Source organism: Gigantopelta aegis, chromosome 4 (genome assembly GCF_016097555.1).
Source record: "Gigantopelta aegis isolate Gae_Host chromosome 4, Gae_host_genome, whole genome shotgun sequence".
Lineage (NCBI taxonomy): Eukaryota > Metazoa > Mollusca > Gastropoda > Neomphalida > Peltospiridae > Gigantopelta > Gigantopelta aegis.
In genome coordinates this window covers 61,280,545-61,302,680 of record NC_054702.1, presented here as the reverse complement: position 1 = coordinate 61,302,680, position 22,136 = coordinate 61,280,545, and the positions used below count along the sequence as shown (strand labels likewise).

The window sequence follows — 22,136 nt, the reverse complement described above, 5'->3', positions numbered from 1 at the left end:
TATTGTTGCAATGTGCATTTTGATTGGTTGAATGTATTGTTTAGCCAATGACAGTGTGCGTATTATTTTCGTTCGTGTGGCGGATGGTTTAAAGAATTTGAGAAATCCGAATATTAGGTGGTCTGAGTATATTAGTAGGATTTGGTGATTAGATATTTATTTGCTTTGTAAACAAAGAGTGGCATGTTGTTTATTTAATATAGCTCACATAACTCTGAAAGACATTAGATTAGGTATAGATCTGTAAAAATTAAAAAGCTAAAATAGTTTAGTGTTTGCATTTTAACTTTAAAGTTTAAGCTATGTCAAAAAGCGTGGTACCAACGCATTGCATGTGATTATTATGTCTGTATTTCCAGTATTGGCCATAGCATTTTCACAGCTTTCTCCACAATCATTGTCATTCAGACATCTAGTTCATAAAAATAAACTTGAATGTAAATGCACATATTGAGTTTATAGGGCCGATAAAATTTTCCATTAAATGGCATTAGCAAACACTCACAATTAGGGTGGGAAAAGGTGGTGGTAGTCGCTATTTCGACCGCAATTCTGTTCCGAGAACATTGCTCGGAACGGCTGTGTGTTTGCTAATTATGGAAAATTTGATCGGCCCTATAAACTCAGTAATGTGCATTTACATTCGAGTTTATTTTTATGAACTATCAGACATCATGAAAAAGACCTCTCAGTACTCCTCCATTCGTCATTGGAATGAAAAAAACCCTAATAAAGTAACAGTTTACTAAACTGGCCACAGCTATGTTAGCACTATGATATTATAAAACCGTCATAAGCTATGATGCTATAAATTATATTCATCCTTCCACAGAGCACAATAGGTCCACCAACAGGGACTGATCCTGGACCATTGCTTACAAAGCAATTGCTTATATATACCAAATGGCTTCTACCTAACCTGACTACATGTTAACAGGAAATAACAATAATAGTAATAATTACTAATATGAGTGTTTACAAGTTGAAACACTTGTCATCTGGGGTGGGATTTAGCTTAAAGCTGGTAAAGCGCTCACCTTGTGCTTGCATCGTAGGATCAAATTACCTCAGTGGACCTATTCTCTGATTGGGTTTCCCCGCCTGAACCATTGCCCCACGACTGGTATATCAAATGCTGTGGTACATATATGTGCTGTTCTGTCTGTGGTAAAGTGCAAAGTGGCTACAACATTTTGTCTTTAGCTGATGAAATATTCCTTAAATTATCCACATTTTAATAATGTTTTAGAAAATTTCGTAAACTAAAATGTTCCAGTAAAAGCTCTGGTAGCTGAGGGAAGGGACACAATTCTGTTCCCTATATTCAGGGAATGTTTTGTTCAATATCACTATGCAACTTTTTAAGTATGCTGCACTATTTTAAAGCATAATAACTAGACTATTGAGGCATGGTGCTGCACCATGCTAAAACAAGCTAGGGAAAACACTAGCTAATCAATTTCAATCAACCAGAAATAATCGCTTATTAGTCGCTAATAAAAAAATTTGAAAACCCCGATGTTCCCTGGTATTTTTGTTTAATATTAGATATACATGCAGGGGTGCAGAAAGTACTCGCCCGCTTGCCAAATGTGAGTAAAATTCGGACGGACAAGTTAAAAAATGCAACTACTCGTCTGGCGGACGGTCTATTTTGATTTTGACGATTGTAAACATTTTTTTTTCCCCATCAAATCCACGACTCCGTGTCAGAATCCAAACAATTGAAACAAACTGTACAGAATTATGACAAAATACACAACAATACGATTTGGAGTTCTGAACTGCAAGTGCGACATTCCGAAAACAAAGTCAGTCAACGGCTTGTTTAGTTGGAAGTATGTTGCCCGTATGTTTTGAATAGATCATTCTGTTAAATATTTTCTGGATGTAACTTGCATTTTATAAATCTATATGAAAGAAATGTGAAAAACTTTGTCTTTACCAAAATATTTCAAAATTTATTGTTTTGTCAATCCAGATTTGGGGCTGATTTCGTTATCACTTGGCCACCCAAGTGTCCTTAAAGGGACATTCCTGAGTTTGCAGCAATTTTTAAGATGTTATCGACTAACAGGGACTTTTAAACGATTGTAATTACATATCAAATATATTTTTCTGCATAAAATATTAGTGGCTGTATATTAACTATACATGTAGGTTAAATTTCATTTTATTTCCTAAAATATCATTTTTTCGTACGTACGAAATTATTTGAAGACAAAATCCAGTTTGGGCTTCTTACTAATATTAAAATGACCAGAAACACATTGAATATACAGACACTGATATTCTAAACAAGAAAATATATTTAACATGTAAGTTTATTCGTAAAAATATTTTATTAGTCGGAAACATACAATGCAGCAAACTCAGGAATGTCCCTTTAATAATGTTTTTGTCAAATTTATATCTATCATTTGAAGTGTATGTTATAATTATATTGTTAAACAATAATACATGTATATTCTATAGGCTGGTGGACTAGCTAGTAGAAATACTGTTAGGCTAGTCAATTTTAGTTGGTTCTGGTCCGGTTGCTAGTTAAATATGTTGGCTAGTTAAATATGTTCCATTTCTACAACCCTGACATGTCACAGACTTTTGATGCTCTAAAGAATGATTTAGCACTACGGAGGAGCCTTATTGCCGATATATTTATGATGTCAAGCATTTTAGTCTGGTGATATTCTTGGTTGGTTGTTGGGGTTTTATTTCTTTATGCAGCACATGAAATCACAGACATTGTTCATTAATCAACCATGACACTCATTTCATCTAATAATCATACACATTAGATTACAGCTAATTTGCCCACTAATACATGTTTTTTTATGAGATACAGATACATGGTAAAGCTATTAACTGCAATAAATTTATCAGGGAATATTTGTTTTCAAAATCTTGATTAGCGATATTTCTAGTCAACTAAAATTTGATTAGCAACGTCTGTTTAATGTTTTAAATTTGTGTACCGATTTCTGAAACTTGTGTAGCGAATCGCGACGTGATAATGAATAAAATGTTCCCTGTTCACCAAATTTTATATATACTCTTCAAAAAAAGTAGGGGAACCTAAAATATTAATGTTAATAGCAACTATTAGCCTGAACATACGTTTTAACTACAGACATTCTAGTAAAGAACGTTCAGGTCTGTTTATCATCACACCGAAACACATTCCATAGTTTGCACATGCATCATGCAGTTGCCCCGTACACGTGCGTGGGGTGTCATTCTCGATTTTGACAATTTTCAGGAAGGTCCATTAATCACTGCAACATTATTTCTGTCAGTCTTTTTCATTCTGTTGATCATATAGTTGTTATTGTTTTGTTTTTAGTAATTTTTATTGTTTGAATTTGTGATTTACGGATAAACAACCATCAACTTTCAAATTTAACTTATGACCCCAATCGTCCTTCAAGATCTTTGGTGGTCATAAAACTTACTGTAATACTGAAGTACCTGTTGTAATGTTTGCCCAGTTAATTCACTATTATCATATAACCATTCCCCACAGCTAATATATCTTACAATTTTGGCAATTGTAAATTCTTATTAGTGTTCCCCTACTTTTTTTGAAGAGTATATTTTAAAAACTATTGTAAATTATAAGAGAATGTGCGTCCAACTTGCTGTGTTAAGTGGATGAAGTATTGTCTTTAAAAAATACTGTAGCTGCAGGGAACATTTTGTTTTAAAAATCTTGATTAGCGATATTTCTAGTCAATTGAAAATTGATTAGCAACTACTGTTTAATGTTTAAAAATTGTGTAGCGATTTCTAAAACTTGTGTTGTGAATTGCAACGCGATACTGAACAAAATGTTCTCTGAGCTGTTATGAAAATTCCCAAATATTTCGGGAAAATATGCAAATTTTTAAAGTCTATATATTGTAGATCCATAAACTTGTTAAACATTTGGGTCAGCTGATTTATGTCATGGCTTCTAGATTATGGTAGCCCCACTCCCATGGCTAGTGATATTCAGTGTTGGGCTAGTACATAACTACTATTGCCATGCCCAACGGCTAGTGAAAAAAAGTTGTTAAATGCTCCACTTAAGTCTATTTGGTAAATATGAATATCCTGACCCCACCTCCACCCACCCCCATCTTAGCATTTTTAATCTCCATCTCCCTCTTTAGGTAACATATCCGATTATTACTATTAGTAAAATTGTATTAAGTAAAGTAGGGCTAGTGAATTTTTAATCGTGGCTAGTAAAAAAATTAAATCGCTGATCCCATGGCTAGTGGATTTTGTAAAAATTCTATCTAAAAGCCCTGCATGTTCTGTGGCATACATGTTTACGTGTAGGGTAGGAAATACTAGGATGTAATTTTGTGGTGGGTCACAGAATCATTCCCCCCTCCCCGGTGTCACGTCACAACCAATGTTCCATGATTGATACAGGAACTTGGTACATGTATGTGAATGAGCACTCTGCTACACTGTACTTTAGGAAACATTGTATTTTTAAAATTTTGATTAGAAACGGGTTATATGGCGTCAGGCATATGGTTAAGGACCACACAGATATTGAGAGTGGTTAAACCCGCTGTCGCCACTTCATGGGCTACTCTTTTTCGATATGCACCATCCCACAGACAGGCTAGTACATAACAAGGCCTTTGTTACACCAGTTGTAGAGCACTGGCTGGAACGAGAAATAGCCCAATAGGTCCACCAACGGGGATCGATCCTAGACCGACCGCACATCAAGCGAACACTTTACCACCGAGCTACGTCCCACCCCCGTGATTAGAAACTTTTCTGGGCCCAGTTTTATGAAGCGATCTTATTCTTAGCACTAAGATCACCATAAGTGCATCGCCACCTTATGCACTAGACCCCTGGGCGTGCTGTAACCTCACTGTGGTGCAGGGGTGTAACATTCTCTTTGAGAATGGCCAATACAGCACAAAATTGAAATTTTGAGTAAAAGTCAGTATCTATCTATGATATTTGTATTTTTGTACAGTTCTTTACACTGTGTTTTTATTTGAATCTTGAATTTTTATATTGATCTTGCTCATCACTTACTGTTTTTGCATTTACCATAGTTTGACACCCAATAGCCGATGTATTTTTCGTGCTGGGGTGTCGTTAAACATTCATTCATTCATTCATTCATTCATTCGTTCACCTTATTTGTTTGCATTACCTTAGTTTGACACCCAATAGCCGATGTATTTGTCGTGCTGGGGTGTTGTTAAACATTCATTCATTCGTTAAACATTCATTCATTCATTTAGCTCTAAGATTTTATTTTTTTATTATTTAAAGTTGCCCAAATGAGACTTTGGTGTCGTTTAGCGACCTGGCAATTGGCAATTTCAGGCCCAGAATATAATACAAAATGATTATGTACATTGGATTTCAATTTGTTTTCTTTCTTTTTTCCATTCCAGCTGAATGCCTAAAATGCCAAGGGTGTCTAAGGCAGCATTAGCCAAAGTGGTTACTGCAGGTATATATTGCACACTAGAGCTGGGCGGTATTGAAATTTGAGGCTCGGTATCGATATCAGTATTTTGGGGGTGATTTACCGTGGTACAGTATTTGGTATTGACACAATACCAATACCAATACGTCTGATTTATTCCAACCCATTTTACGTTCATCAGATATATTGTTAGTGCTTTACTAAATTGTGGGAAACATTTTTCAATATAAAATATTTGGTATCTTAAATTTGCTTGGTACAGTAAATTGGTATTGACATAATACCGATTCCAAATGGTATACCGCCCAGCTCTATTGTACACATTGTATATACATGTAAGTATACTTTCAGAAATGTTAACATATGCATTTAATTTGGGGATTTAATTTTTTTAGAAGCATTTGTAATTATGTAATCTGAATATTTTGGGATTCCATCTCGTTATCTTAAGCTTCCAACTTAAAATCTGTAATTTGCTCACAATCCTGTTAAGTTTGCAGCCTGAATATTTTGTCATCTCAAATGAGCATTTCTAGAATTTAATGTTGTAGAAACTCGCATGTACATGCATTTAGAGTATAAAGTAACTGGTTTGCACAACTCTCCTTGTCATTTGCAAAGTAATTTTTCAGCTGATAAATATAATATTCTATAATATTTAATTAATAAAACCTTTCTTAAATTGGCTGTCTGTCAATAAAGAGTTTAGAAAATACACAGTTAAAGAATAATAATAAAATTTGAGGATTTTGATGTTTAATTTACTGATGTACATGTATTTCCTGTGATAAAGGCTGTATAATACAAACATTTGGATACAAACAGTTGCAGTTATGTGACAAACAGTTGCAGTTATGTCATTGTTTCCTGGATCTCAATTAACACTGAACAATATACATCCTATTGTCTGTTATCAGCAATTAAACATTGAGAACTACATGTATTTTATTTGGCCATGCATAACTTCAAGGAGACAACTCACGAAGGAGTCACTTCATAATAAACTTATTTTGGACACTGTCCTGATTAATGAAGAGCTCTTCCCTCCATTTGTGTATTACTAGTTACAAATTTCGTATTTTTCATTTTTGTATTCAGCTGTCAAGCGAAAAGCTCCTGCAAAACACAAGTTGGCAGAGGAATTCCCATCAGGTGAAATTCTTTTTGACGTTGCTAAAGGTCAATGGAAACTGGGACCTGTTATTGGGAAAGGAGGATTTGGACTCATTTATCTTGGTGTGTATAAATGTATACTGTGGTGTGAATCAGGTTTTATTACATACCCATTTTATCTTACTATAGTATTAAAGACAACTCTGACCGTATAATAAATAGAGATTATTATATGAGCTTGTGTGTCATGCTGATTTTACGAAACAAGTGTCAGGAGTTTTGTATTGCCCGAGCGAGAGCGAGGATAATACATAAATCTTGACATGGGTTTTGTAAAATCAGTACGACATACACGCGAGTGTAAAAATTTCTTTATTATCCGGGGCGAGGCGTAGCCCAGTGGTACAGTGCTCGCTTGATGCGTGGTTGGTTTGGGATCGATCCCTGTCAGTGGGCCCACTGCGCTATTTCTCGCTACAGCCAGTGCACCACGACGGGTACATCAAAGGCCGTGGTATGTGCTATCCTGTATGGGATGGTGCATATAAAAGATCCCTTGCTGCTAATCGAAAAGAGTAGCCCATAAAGTGGCAACAGCGGGTTTCCTCTCTCAATATCTGTGTGGTCCTTAACCATATGTCTGACGCCATATAACTGTAAATAAAATGTGTTGAGTGCGTCATTAAATAAAACATTTCCATCCTTTTTTATTATCCATATTATTATTGTAAAATTTTGTATGAATAACAAGGGCCGTCTCAAAATGTTTTAACCACAACTAGAAGAAGAGGATGAAATGATGTTGGAGGAGGCAGAAAAATAAGTGGCGGTGGCAAAATGTCAAAAGGAGGCAGTGCACCCCCTAAAGCAAACCAGCGAAAACACTTACGAGTGAATTGTAGATGGCCGGCCAGAACCCATAACTTTTTTCTTCTTTTTTGTCTTGAGGCTTGCTTGTATATTTTGGTCATCCATAGAATATTTTTGTGTACATACAGTACTTGTTTTTATCTTGGTCAGTATATTTTGAACGTTTTTGTCTTTTTAAGCAACTGATGACTTGCGAGCACCAGTAGACAAACATGCCCAATATGTTGTTAAAATAGTAAGTATCTTTTGCATTTTTTATTGGATTTGTCATGACCATCTAAATTAATCCAGTCTTTCATATTTTGCAGTGTATTCTGCGATATGAACATGAACATACATACACAATGTACATGTACTTTAAATTTGTTTCTAATTTTTATTGTTCAAATATTTTTGAATTGCACATTTCTGTTAAAACCTTATTCCATGATAACAGTGTTAATGTGTAAGTAATCATCATACATGTACTTCAGTGGATTAGTTGTTTTTGTTGTGTTGTGTTTTGTTTTTTCTTATATGTAAACATGAACATTCTTGTGTTGTGTTTTTCTTTTACTCGCCAGGAACCGATTGACAATGGTCCCTTGTTTTGCGAACTACATTTTTATCAGAGGGCTGCAAAAATTGAAATGAGTGAGTACTTAAAGGTTTCATTGTAATTACCTTTTACATCAGTTGTATCTTCTTTGGTTTCCTATGTCATGGATCACATATTTACTGATATTTGATGGACCATGTCATTAAGTCACGTTTTTGGGGTTTTTTTTACTTCGCAATATTTAGCCATAGCATCACAATTTTCATGTGAGTATATTAGACACATAATAGCTGTGATTAAATTAGGTGCGTAGGTGTTTGGACCTAATTGTTTAACGTGCCAGTGGACAGATTTTTTAATCCTTCTTTTTTGGTCTCATACAAACTAGAGGGCGGGATATAGCCAGTGGTAAAGCGCTCGCTTGATGCGTGGTCAGTCTGGGATCGATCCCCATCGGTGGGCCCATTGGGCTATTTCTTGTTCCAGCCAGTGCACCATGACTGGTATATTAAAGGCTGTGGATATGTACCACCCTGTCTATGGGATGGTGCTTATAAAAGATCCCTTGCTGCTAATCGAAAAGGGTAGCCCATGAAGTGGCGACAGCGGATTTCCTCTCTCAATATCTGTGTGGTCCTTAACCATATGTCTGACGCCATGTAACCGTAAATAAAATGTGTTGAGTGTATCGTTAAATAAAACATTTCTTTATTTCATACAAATCAATCACACTTTATTTTTGTACCCTCTTCTAAAAATGTTTTGTAAAAATGTATTATTATTATTTATTATTATTATTATTATTTGCATTTTTGTTTGTTTTTAAACCATACACTGGCATTAACACCTTTCCCCTTTCTATTTTAGGTTTGTATGATCATAAAAATATTGAAAAACAACCCCTTAAAAATAATATAAATTTTTATTGGTAACTATTATATTCATATTACGTCAGTTTTGTGTCTTTTGGTATGTTTTTTTAATATGTATATTTATAAATGTATAAAGTTTGATCTAATTCTGCAGTTGACTCGTGGGTTCAAGAGAGGAGACTGAGGTACCTGGGTGTACCCAAGTACATTGGTACAGGAAGACATGAAAAGAATGGGCGGACATACCGCTTCATGGTAATACAGAGATTCAGTACAGACCTGCAGAAGTTGTTTGTCAAGTCACAGACGTTCCTTCCTCGCACCGTCATGGCTCTTGGTTTAAGAATGGTAACTAGGTTTTAGTGTTGTACCACTCTGAATTGTTTGTATTTCTGTTTAGGGTTTCTGCTGTCTAGTACCAACTTTAGTTGTTACTTAATGGGAACGTAATAGTGTCAAGTTGCAAGGTTTTCATTGTGGCTAAAGTTGGACTAGGAGGCTGCTTATAACTTCTGCATCCTAGTACAAATGTCTAGTGGTGTCGTTAAACAAAACAAACTGTAACTTTACCTAGTACAAATGTCTAGTGGTGTCGTTAAACAAAACAAACTTTAACTTTACCTAGTGCAAATGTCTGGTGGTGTCGTTAAACAAAACAAACTGTAACTTTACCTAGTGCAAATGTCTAGTGGTGTCGTTAAACAAAACAAACTGTAACTTTACCTAGTGCAAATGTCTGGTGGTGTCATTAAACAAAACAAACTTTAACTTTACCTAGTACAAATGTCTGGTGGTGTCGTTAAACAAAACAAACTTTAACTTTACCTAGTACAAATGTCTAGTGGTGTCGTTAAACAAAACAAACTGTAACTTTACCTAGTGCAAATGTCTGGTGGTGTCGTTAAACAAAACAAACTTTAACTTTACCTAGTACAAATGTCTAGTGGTGTCGTTAAACAAAACAAACTGTAACTTTACCTAGTGCAAATGTCTGGTGGTGTCGTTAAACAAAACAAACTGTAACTTTACCTAGTACAAATGTCTGGTGGTGTCGTTAAACAAAACAAACTGTAACTTTACCTAGTACAAATGTCTGGTGGTGTCGTTAAACAAAACAAACTGTAACTTTACCTAGTACAAATGTCTGGTGGTGTCGTTAAACAAAACAAACTGTAACTTTACCTAGTACAAATGTCTGGTGGTGTCGTTAAACAAAACAAACTGTAACTTTACCTAGTACAAATGTCTGGTGGTGTCGTTAAACAAAACAAACTGTAACTTTACCTAGTACAAATGTCTAGTGGTGTCGTTAAACAAAACAAACTGTAACTTTACCTAGTGCAAATGTCTAGTGGTGTCGTTAAACAAAACAAACTGTAACTTTACCTAGTACAAATGTCTAGTGGTGTCGTTAAACAAAACAAACTGTAACTTTACCTAGTACAAATGTCTGGTGGTGTCGTTAAACAAAACAAACTTTAACTTTACCTAGTGCAAATGTCTGGTGGTGTCGTTAAACAAAACAAACTTTAACTTTACCTAGTGCAAATGTCTAGTGGTGTCGTTAAACAAAACAAACTGTAACTTTACCTAGTACAAATGTCTGGTGGTGTCGTTAAACAAAACAAACTTTAACTTTACCTAGTACAAATGTCTAGTGGTGTCGTTAAACAAAACAAACTGTAACTTTACCTAGTACAAATGTCTAGTGGTGTCGTTAAACAAAACAAACTGTAACTTTACCTAGTACAAATGTCTAGTGGTGTCGTTACAGCAATACGAACTGTAACTTTACCTAGTACAAATGTCTAGTGGTGTCGTTAAACAAAACAAACTTTAACTTTACCTAGTACAAATGTCTAGTGGTGTCGTTAAACAAAACAAACTGTAACTTTACCTAGTACAATATCAACCTGAAATGAACCATGACATTGACATTTTGTTTTTAGATTGATGCTTTGGAATATCTTCATGAGAATGAATACATCCATGCTGATATCAAAGCTGCCAACATGTTGCTTGGATACAAGGGAGCAAAGATAGCTCAAGACGAGGTATTATTAACATGATTAATATCACAGTTAATTGTCCTGCATTTTTATATTCTCGGCAGAATAAACCCTTTCTGAAGTCTTACTACAATAGTTATATATGAATATATTGCCATGTGTTTCATGAAGGACTTTTCTTGAATAATGTTTAAGAATAGTAGCTTGTACTGAATGAATTAATTACCTAGAAACCTTGAAACAGGGAAGAGATAATCATTTATTGAGATTCTGTGAATCTGAAAGTACATGTTAAAAGAAACATTAAATATCATCTTTAAAGACCCTCCCCCCCCCCCCCCCACTTACGTTTATTAAAAAAAAAAAAAAAAAAAAACGTTTTGAGGAGATAGATGTCCATGAGAATGGAACTTTGCATGTGATTTTTTAAGTTTATGAAATACTGTCTAAATTAGTGCACACATTAATTATTCTATAACATATGTGGCCTCATCGAGTATGTGCAAACCTGTAATATGCATGTTGGGTATGTTTGTTATGTATTTTGGAATGCTTCTGATTTTAATATTTCCAGGTTTACCTTGTTGACTATGGCCTGGCATTTCGTTACTCGGTGGATGGAAAACACAAAGAATACAAGGAAGATCCTCGGAAGGCTCATGATGGAACGATTGAATTCACCAGCCGAGACGCACACAAAGGAGTCTGTAAGATGAGCTTCAGTTTATCTTGTCAAAATAGATAAATGTTTATCAGTGTCCACGTTTTATTTAGTTTATTTGTGCGTAATTTAAAATGCATTTGGGTATCACAGGTTGATAGCGATTACAGTTTTGAGGCATTGCCATGACATTTTCTTTTATATTTTGCATAACTATTTATTGGATATTTTAAAGTGTGATTTTGGAGCCCCAACCCACCACCATCACAAATGCACTTTAAACTTTACTTAAGACATTTATGTCAAAGGATGAGAATACAATGCATGGTCTTTAAAGCATGCTGAATAAACTCTTTGTTGTAACTAGATTTATTAACTTCTTCACTTTTTTCAAAAGAATACTCTATTAAAAAGAAATAATCATTAAATTCCTAACTAGGCTACAATTTTATTGATCATTTAAATTCATGTTCTGTGTATTACGAGATTACTGAAGCAGAATTGTGTTGGGTTTTGTTCTCTTTTTTTTTCTTTTTGTGTGGACATTTTGCATTTGGTTTGGGATTTCGTAAAGGTTATTAAACAAACAAGTTGTTTGGTATGAAAAAGCTGTGATAGGTGCCAATGAATATTGTCAAATCTTATTAATATGTCTTGGTCCTTGTGAAGAGAAAGTTGAAATATATGTTACAGGGGTAGAATTAAAACAAAAAATCACAGCACGGCCATTTTGGCTTTGGGTTTGGGGAAATTTTTGGGGCTCCAAGGCCAGTGGGTAGGGCACCAAGGGCAACATTTCTTTCAAGGGTAGGGCACCAAGGCCACTTTCTGTAAAGTTTTCACTGACTTACCCATGTCATATACCCATGCGATAATGTAGTGTATTAACGCAGTTAATAATGGTATGCAAATTTGCAACATCTCTAAATAATGTGTTGCTTTGGATGGGTCATTTGCTTACAAGCTAGCAAGACCTGTATACCTGAGCATAATGTTTTCAAAGATTTAGTCAAAATGTGTAATGTCATACTAATTTGTGCTAATCGTGATGACGTCATATTACCAATGGCGGCAACTTTAGTACTGTGATTTACTAAAAAGTTGAATTAAAATGTTATTTTAGAAGTGTTATAGGATAAATAGAATTCATTAGTAGTATTTTTTAATTTGAAAAATATCAACCTCATCTAGTTAATCGGTATTTGTCTCAGCAGAACCTCGACAAATACCAATTAACATAGACTCGGTTGATATTTTCCATGATGAATCCTCTATGTATCTGTTGTAGGTCCCTCTCGCCGTGGGGATTTTGAGATCCTCGGATACTGCATGTTGCAGTGGCTTTGTGGCCGCTTGCCATGGGAAGATAACCTGTCAGATCCAGACTATGTCAGAGATTCCAAAATAAAGCAAGTTGTTATATTTTAAGTATTATGCATGGATGTTTATTCAGTACAGTGTATATATTTTGGGGGGACTATCTTTTTCATTTTATTATTTAATACCGTAATTTTTTTTAATTTTTTTTTCACTAAGTGTTTTTTTTAAAACAAATTATTTTATAACTAAGCACAATAACATATTATTGTTATTATTAGGGATCCAAAGTTTTTAGAAGGCAACAACCTATTGTAATTGTTAGAATTATTATTTCTTTAATATTCCATCAGATAGTTCATTTGCTTATTTCTTGAAAACTTCTGCTCCTATTTATTGTCATGATTTACTCTGTGTGATCCAAACCTCTATTACTTGAACCCGACACCTTAACTAAATGATTTTATCTTTTTGAGTGGCAGGATTTAGCTCAGTCGGTTGAGTGCTTGCGTCACATGATCAAATTACCTCAGTGTATCCATTCAACTGATTGGTTTTTTCTCAGTCCAACCAGTGCACCACAACTGGTCAAAGGCTGTGGGAAAATGCATATAAAACAGGTTCTAGAATTTTTGTTTAATTCCTTTGCCATGGGGCCAGTGGATTTGAAAATTCACTGGCCATGGTGAAAAATTCACTCACTCAGTTTTAACTGGATAAAACAAAAAAAACCCAGTAAATTAAAATAATTGACTTTTTAATGTCCATTTTGCATACTGAAATCATGTTTAATCAGTTTGTCAATTTACACAACAGATAGGCTCATTAGGCATGCTTTATGGTGTTTAGAAAAACATGCAAACGATTTTCATCAGTTTAGAATAAAGTTACTTATTAAGATTTAAAAATAATTGTTTCCACTAAAACCACCTAAGTTATAAACAATAGTCCATGTTACGTATTACAACAATTAACAGTATTAAAAACAAAGGAATATTTTATCGCTTACGAATGAGTATTATATTTATTTTCTTATTTAATTAAAAAAAACCCACCCAAAAGAATTGAGAACCTTTACGAGCATAAAATATACATGTATACTGTTTAAGGCTTACAACCCCCACCCCAGCACACACACAAAATTAGTAATTTTTCATTGTAGGTACTTTATTAAATTTATCTATTTCATGACATTGTGTACTTAATTATTTGTATTTTTTATTTATTTTTTGCAATTTATGTGATACTTTATAAATTAAATTCATAATTTACACATTTAAAGTTTTACAAATGTAAATTGTGACATGCAACCTTTAAAACTAATAAAAGACTGGTTACCATTTTTCATATTACTGGTGGCCAACTATTTGTTAGTGAAATATTGCATGAGATAGTAAATCGTAAGAAGTGACTTGTAGTTGTTTCTTGTTTTTATACGATTCTAGCCTTGTAGATTTTTTTTGGACAACTTGCCATCAGGATCGCACAAAGTAACTTTTACTAGCCCGAATCCAAAAACCAATGACCATATTTTAGAATCCGTATAAAAGATTCCTTGCTGCATTAGGAAAAATGTAGCGGGTTTCCTCCGATTCATTACTATGTGTCAAAATTACCTAATGTTTGACATTCAATAGCTGATGATTAATTAATCAATGTGCTCTAGTGGTGTTGTTAAACAAAACAAACTTTAAATTTATCCTTTTAATAGCTTTTTGTGTTAGTTCTCTCCCTTGGTATGTTATAGTACTTTTGCTTTAAATTTGTACCACAGTACACAAACAATGCCACACCTTTAATAATACGGGTTTGTCTTTACTAGCAGTAAGAATTTGATGTCTGTCTTGCAATATTAATTGTTAGATGTTTTAGAATATTTATCTCGGTTGTTAATGAATTTTTTGTCTGTTCCAGATATATGCGAAACATTCCATCACTGTTAAAAGCTTGTTTTCCCGGAAGAGATCATCCAGGTTTGTTTGGTATTAACATTTTAGAAAAAAAACTAAAAGGTTTATCAATTCCACTAGTACATTAAGATATTTCAGAATTTACACTTCTAATGCTTGTTAAGATTTGAATTTTTCTACTTAGGAGATAACCATATGGAATTTTTAGATTTGTGGGTGTTATTGTCTATTTGATCCTGCAAATGTCATTAGCCAAATTGGCTTTAGCCTGAGATCAAAAATGAAACATTTGCGGGCATCAGATAGATAATAACACCAGCAAATCTAAAACTCAATATGGTTATGTCCATTGTAAACTGAATAGTTTTTTTATGGAACTAACTGTATATTTTGTATTTCTTGAAAAAAAAGACCTGGCTACAATCGAACTGTAGACCCTTGAATCGTCAACTTCGCCTGTTCCAATTGCTAATGACGTCATTAGCTTTCCGGGTGTTATTTTCATTTGATCCCGGAAAAAGAATGTAATTAACACACTCGCCATCAGCTTACAATTGTTAATGACGTCATTAGCTTTCCGGGTGTTACTTTCATTTGATCCCGGAAAAAGAATGTAATTAACACACTCGCCATCAGCTTACAATTGTTAATTAGCTTGTAGGGGTGAGACGTAGCCCAGAGGTACAACGCGCGGTCGGTGTGGGATCGATCGCAGTCGGTGAGCCATTGGGTTATTTCTTGTTCCAGTCAGTGCGCCACAACTGGTATATCAAAGGCTGTGGTATGTACCACCCTGTCTGTGGGATGGTACATATAAAAGATCCCTTGCTGCTAATCGAAAAGAGTAGCCCATGAAGTGGCGACAGCGGGTTTCCTCTCTCAATATCTGTGTGGTCCATAACAATATGTCTGACGCCATATAACCGTAAATACAATGTGTTGAATGCATTGTTAAATAAACCATTTCCTTCCTCAATAACATAGTTAGACTGTGTTTGCCAATTATGTAGACATTACTGCTTTTCTCCTATGTTAAACATCAAATATTAAAAATTTTAAAATGTGTAGTTGTGTCAATAATTCAACATTCCTTTCTTCTTGTTGGACATAAAGGTGGGTGCTGGTGTGAGAAAAGTTTGGAAAAACTACTGTAACAGTAACATTTATATTAAAGAATGAGTACAGTTTGCCAAAACAATTCTAATAGCGATTTTATTTTTATTTTGTATTTAGATGCCATCAGCTCGTACCTGAGTTTGGTTGTTAAACTAGACTATGATGAGAAGCCTGACTACAAACAGTTAAGAAAGATCCTGCTTGATGGTTTGCATAAGATGGGCTGTAAAGATGAGTGGAAGTTGCATTTACCACCTTCAGGGACCATATCGACCACACCCATCATAACAAAGGTTGTCCGTCTTTCGTTAGTCATTATCTTAAAAACTGCATATTTTACTCACATCATATTTTAGGTTGAGCAACACATGGAATATCACATGTAAATTAGTGGTTGTGGAATTGCAATATGTGTGTCACATAGTAGTGGCAGAAATACATATTTTATGGAGATTGTAAACCAAAATGCCTTTAAAACATTAAATTCAACAGCAGGTTTAGATTAATCTGTAGCAAATACACATCATATATCTACGACATATGCTCTTTTTCTTTCATTGTAATTATTGTATCTGAAGGCAGTAATGTGTGGTATTTGCCTATATTAAGGTCCTTGTTAAATGACTTCAACTGCTTGTTCAGTAATATTTAAGAGTGTTGCATTTTAGTGGTATAGTGATTTTTACATCTATTTGGTGACAGCTTCAACTTTTGAATCAAACTTCTTGTTTTATCAGTTAGTACCATTTCTCACAAACTATGTCATATGTCAGTGAAACTTGCTTTATAGTTGCATCTATGAATGTTCATCTCAGTGCGTACTTAAATGAAATTTATTAAATAAAAACTTTATATTTTTTCACTTGTTTTAAAAAAGAAAAAGAAAAAAAAAGAACATGTATTAAGATGAACATTTATGGATACAACTAAGAACGACATCAAATATGTTTATCAGGGGTGGGAATTCTCCTCGGATCAGCTGTTTTCCTCTCATGGAACATTTCGTTTCCTCGCATTTTAATCATCCTTTCCTCCAAAATGTGTCGGATGGCACAGATTTTAACCTAGGATTTCAAGAATTTCTGAAACCCCTCTAGATTTCCTCTTTTTTACATTTCACCAATTCCCACCCCTGGTTTATGGAAGGCAAATCATCAAGTTCCACAGAATTCTTGTTTATGTCAGCTGATTGAATTAAGTTCCATGCTCTGATGGTTTGCACTTGTTACATTATTCTCTGTGTGCACTCTGGTTTTTATTTTTATTTTTATTTTTTAAATAATGCATTCATTTTACATTTATTTGAATTCTTTCCACTTGGACCAAGGGTCACAGTTACCTTAAATATTAAACTAATAATAGCTGATTTTAAAACAAGATACTATTTCTTTCCCTGTATGTTTCAGGTGCAAAGAAAGAGAAAATCTCCACTTCCACAAGATGACTCAGGAGAACCAAGTTTTGTTCCACCAAAACAAAGGAAGACCACAAGTAAAGTTGTGCGGTCTCCGGTACCTGCTGTCATGACATCTCCCAGGAGGAGAAAGGTTGCTTCTCCAGGTAAAACAAAACCGCCAAAGACATTGAGTAATGGACAAATTGACCTAAGTTCTGTTTCATGGGCAGCTCGGTCACCAAGTGCAGACGTGAAAAAGACAAAAAGTGCAACAGGTTGGCTAAACTGCTCTGTCTTATGACATCAGTTTTTTGTTTCGTGTTTTTTCCAAATAGTAGGTGAAAATAAACTAATAGCTGGCTGTTGTCATCTGCTATGAAGGCCAAGTGAAATGGTTTATATTAAAGATAAAGAAAGAGACAATTTTGTTGGTTGGTCACATATATTGGCATTATAAAAGTGGTTAATATTGGTTGTTTACAACATGAGTAAATCAGATTGTAATAAATTAAAAATCAACATCTGGTTAAAATTGAATACCTGGTAAGTATATAACAGAATAATAAGTAGGTGAGGGAAATTTCACTTCATTCTACTTAATATCATCCCTGATTGTCCTATGCACTGTTGGTACAGTAATGCTTTACATTGAGACATTGTTTGGTAAAATGACCATAATGTGTACCGTGATCACCATTTGAAGACTTTCAGCTCGAAATTTATATTGGGTTTAAATATTTATAATTAAATTTCTGTTATATTCATTAAAATAACATTACCTGTCCTCAAGGATTTGTTTTGAGGACAGATAATGTATCTATAAAAGAGAAAACACTCCAAGTTTTCTCCAATTTCTTGTTGAACATAAAAATAACGTCACTTCATATTGGGACTTTTGTCTTACTGAGTGTTATTGTTTAAGAAGCAAAAAATAATTCACAATAAAATATGAACTTTTAGTGTTATTATTAGCATGTATGATTCAAATTTAATTATCCGCAAACTTGTGTGAGAATGGTTTCATCGATTTGCACAGTTTGCAGATGATTTTTCTTTTTCATACCCCTATGAACATAAAAAGAAATAACAGACAATCCTTAACTGAAGAAGAGTATGAAAAAAAAACACACCATCTAAAGCACCTATTTACATTTAATTTAAACTAACAAGAAGAAAATTATGTGTATTGACCAGACTACCCGTGGTAATTAGCGATAAACAGCCATACAACATAAAATTAAATGTAACATCTGCATATTATATTATAGCATACTGACGTCAATCTTTTGACACGGTCCTTGTACATAATGATTACAAGACTGTCACATATCGGAAATTTGCTTTCAACACCATACAGAAATGGTTCCATACCATCATTACAAAAATAATGACCCATGCTAAAGTAAACCCTTTTGCCGTCTGTTCCTAAGACTACTGTGTGCGAGAAAGAACACACACACACACACAAACATGAATAACAACATTCTTGATATTATATAGGCCCAAAGAGAACACACAAACATGAATAACAACATTCTTGATATTATATAGGCCCAAAGAGAACACACACACACAAACATGAATAACAACATTCTTGATATTATATAGGCCCAAAGAGAACACACAAACATGAATAACAACATTCTTGATATTATATAGGCCCAAAGAGAACACACACACACAAACATGAATAACAACATTCTTGATATTATATAGGCCCAAAGAGAACACACACACACAAACATGAATAACAACATTCTTGATATTATATAGGCCCAAAGAGAACACACACACAAACACGAATAACAACATTCTTGATATTATATAGGCCCAAAGAGAGAACACACACACACACACACAAACATGAATAACAACATTCTTGATATTATATAGGCCCAAAGAGAACACCAACAAAACGTCGAGTGAAGCGATCAAGGAAGCCAGAAATGGATGCAGCAATTCAAACGACTCCTGGTTTGAAACGCAACCGATGACACCGGAAGATGCTCATCAGTAACAGAATTGCGTGTAAAAAGACAGAAAGAGAATCACTAGAAACATCAGAGCTTGAAATTATACTTCCCACTATGACATTTTGCACATGTGTTTATAGCTACTAGTTTAATATTTTCCCTCATTACATGAGAACCAAACAGTAAACATTTTTTTAAATGTATTTCAAAGAAAGGTACACCAGGTAATTTATATTTCTAATCAAAGTATTGGGGTTTTTTGTTAATTGTAGTTTAAACAATTAGCTTTTCACCTTCTTTTTTTTTGTTACTATACTGGCAACTATCTAATGTGATAAACAGTTATGAATTAAAATGTTTGTTTTGTGTATATTTGATGCATTATTCCTTTCAGAACTAGTGCTTTAATGTGTTCCCGGTGTTGCTTATTAGTCCCATACCGGTTCAACCGGATGGGACTACAGGTTTCATCTCCATCCTTCTGTCTGTCCGTCTGTCCGACATATGTTTCTGGATGTTTTTTGCAGAAGGCTTTGAGATATTGAGCTAAAATTTTGTGTATAACTTTATCATGTACTGTTACAGATTAAGTTTGACTTTCATTGCGATTTATCCATTTTTGACAGAATTATGGCCCTTGAACTTAAAAGATATGAAATTTTGGTTTCCAGACTTTTTTGCAGAAGGCCTTTAGATATTAACCTGGAATTTTGTGTATAGCTTTATCATGTACTGTTACAGATGAAGTTTAACTTTCAATTTACCCATTTTTGACACAGTTATGGTCCTTGAACATTGGAGATATGAAAATTTGTTTCCTGCACGTTTGTGTTGCAATACTTGAAAATATTACGGTGAAATTTTGCATATAGCTTTATCATATACTGTTACTGATCAAGTTTAACTTTCATGGTGATTTACCCACTTTTCACTGATGTTTGGCCCTTGAATTTAGGAGATACAAAAAAGTATTGGGTCAGGTGTATTGCTTTAGCAGTACTCTCAAAATGCTTGTTGTAACAAGTGCATGTGTGAAACCCCAACATGGAATGTATTATAAGCAAAACAAATATGCTTGTTTTAAATTTAAACAATAATACCGTTTTCATGTACTGTACATTATAAACCTCATTATTATTCAAGATACTTATAAATAAACTATGTTTGTAAAATATAAATTTAGAGATGATTAATGTTTTTGCAATGTGCTAGTAACTTGTTATTTTATCATACTTGTATAATACACATTCAATTCATCAACTGTGTAAATAGATTAGATGTAAATAGTTTCGTTTGGTGTTTTCTAGTATTGATTCTAAAACTCTAACGTTTGTGGAATTCATTGTATTTGTTTTCATTTTTACTTTGACTACATTACTTTAAGGTCTTTATTCATGCTTGTGAAAACACCAAAAGCATATTTTATATGGGCAAGTACAAAGGCAGGTATGATATCTACATTAGAATATTAAAAAAAAAAAAATTTTGTTTTTTAAATCGCATACATATCACCAGACAGTTATTTATCATTTAATATCTAACTTGTCACTCTTGAGACTGTGCCATCACTATGTACATTCCAGTTATGCTGCATTCATATGGTGCTCATGAATATCATGAATTCAAATGTTCCAAATTGTAAACAAGTCTTCATCAAATGGAGAGCGCAGGTGATTTATAGATTGCACTGCCACTCCAATCTCACACACCCCAACTGACAATTGTGCGAATGATTTGTTTGTTGTGCCATTTTTTCCACGAATTGTGCAGACTGAGACAGAAAATCCTACCTCAGTAAGTAATATGTTGTTGAGTTGGATGTGTAATGGCATCTTATTAAAATAGACAGATAGACGTATGTCAGTGATTTGCCCGTCACCTGGTGAGTCAGTGCCCATCATCAGATCCATTTTCATTTTCAACCAGTACTCCAAAGGTCATAATCATGGTATTTGTTGTCCTGTCTTATGTAAATGTATATAAAAAACTAATTTGGTGCTGTGACACATGGGTAGTCGGAGTTGTGCATTTCTCTAAACCAAGTGATTCAGTTATATAAAAAGTCGCCTCACAAATGTTGATAATGAATAATGAAAGGATAATTCAATAACTGCAGTAAGCTGACATACTGTTGAACAAATATTACTTAATACGAAGAACAACAGAAAACAATGATTAAGACTGGGAAGAATGTGTTAACTTATGTTCTAAGTCTGTGTTTTGTTGTTAACATTGTTACCAACGTAGAGAATCTCAGTTAACAAATTTAGTGCTACTATTAAAAAAACTGAATAAAAATAGCTTTTACTGTCCTTTGTTACCATCATTAGTTTCACATCATGTTCGTTCAGACCTGCTGTAAGCAGAACCTGTACATGTGTAACAAGTTAACAAGCACCTGTCTGTCTGTCTGTTTATAGAAGGCATTTCAAATAAATCCAGAACATATACAAATGGCCACCTACCTTTATATATGTAATGGCAAGTATCTCATAGCTGACTCTTTATAGATATGCTTGGCTGTTGTCAGTAAATATTATTTTACTTGTATGTATTAAATCATGTATGCTTAGTCTAATCCATTTACATATGAGGATAACAGCATTGTTTTAGAAACTGCTCTGAAGCACGACTCATTTCACCCAGGTGCAATAAAATGTTTTGTAAAAAGAAATGTTGGCGTTTTTATTTTTCATTTAGATAATGATATGTTGTATAATTTGTTCAGGTTTTAATGTTAAAAATGTGCTAAATTACAAACTACAGACAAATACAGGTTCCCATTTTTGTAGGAGGGGTGGTGGGGCAGACAGGCTTTTGTCCGAATTAAACGAAAATGCCCGAATCTGGATAACAAAATTTATTCATATTAGCATTACTGCCAAACAGCTATATAGGGTTGCAAAGGA

General features: G+C 34.1%; 1 protein-coding gene across 5 annotated transcripts; it reads left to right on the top strand.

Moving 5' to 3' along the window:
- Positions 1-66: 66 nt before the first annotated feature.
- LOC121370868 (serine/threonine-protein kinase VRK1-like) lies at positions 67-21,897 on the top strand. 5 transcript variants are annotated; one of them, XM_041496380.1, is made up of 13 exons: positions 67-117; positions 5,418-5,476; positions 6,551-6,688; positions 7,615-7,670; positions 7,999-8,068; positions 9,000-9,193; positions 10,795-10,899; positions 11,429-11,561; positions 12,804-12,924; positions 14,747-14,805; positions 15,976-16,151; positions 17,265-17,418; positions 19,148-21,897. In XM_041496380.1, the coding sequence occupies exons 2-13, from the start codon at positions 5,422-5,424 to the stop codon at positions 19,246-19,248; spliced, it is 1,362 nt and encodes a 453-aa protein (XP_041352314.1). In that variant the 5' UTR covers positions 67-117; positions 5,418-5,421; the 3' UTR covers positions 19,249-21,897. The 5 variants fall into 5 exon arrangements, with proteins under 5 accessions (XP_041352314.1, XP_041352310.1, XP_041352313.1 ...); XM_041496376.1 differs by having other exon boundaries at positions 17,265-17,529; XM_041496379.1 differs by lacking the exon at positions 19,148-21,897 and adding an exon at positions 18,755-19,108 and having other exon boundaries at positions 17,265-17,529.
- The last annotated feature ends 239 nt before the right edge of the window (positions 21,898-22,136 follow it).

What these genes read in the sequence shown, in the direction of transcription:
- LOC121370868 (XM_041496376.1), top strand. Translation starts at nt 5,422, where the DNA reads ATGCCTAAAATGCCAAGGGTGTCTAAGGCAGCATTAGCCAAAGTGGTT. An exon ending in AGCCAAAGTGGTTACTGCAG is followed by an intron (nt 5,477 to 6,550) that starts GTATATATTGCA and finishes TTTTGTATTCAG; the next exon opens with CTGTCAAGCGAAAAGCTCCT. An exon ending in AGACGCACACAAAGGAGTCT is followed by an intron (nt 11,562 to 12,803) that starts GTAAGATGAGCT and finishes TATCTGTTGTAG; the next exon opens with GTCCCTCTCGCCGTGGGGAT.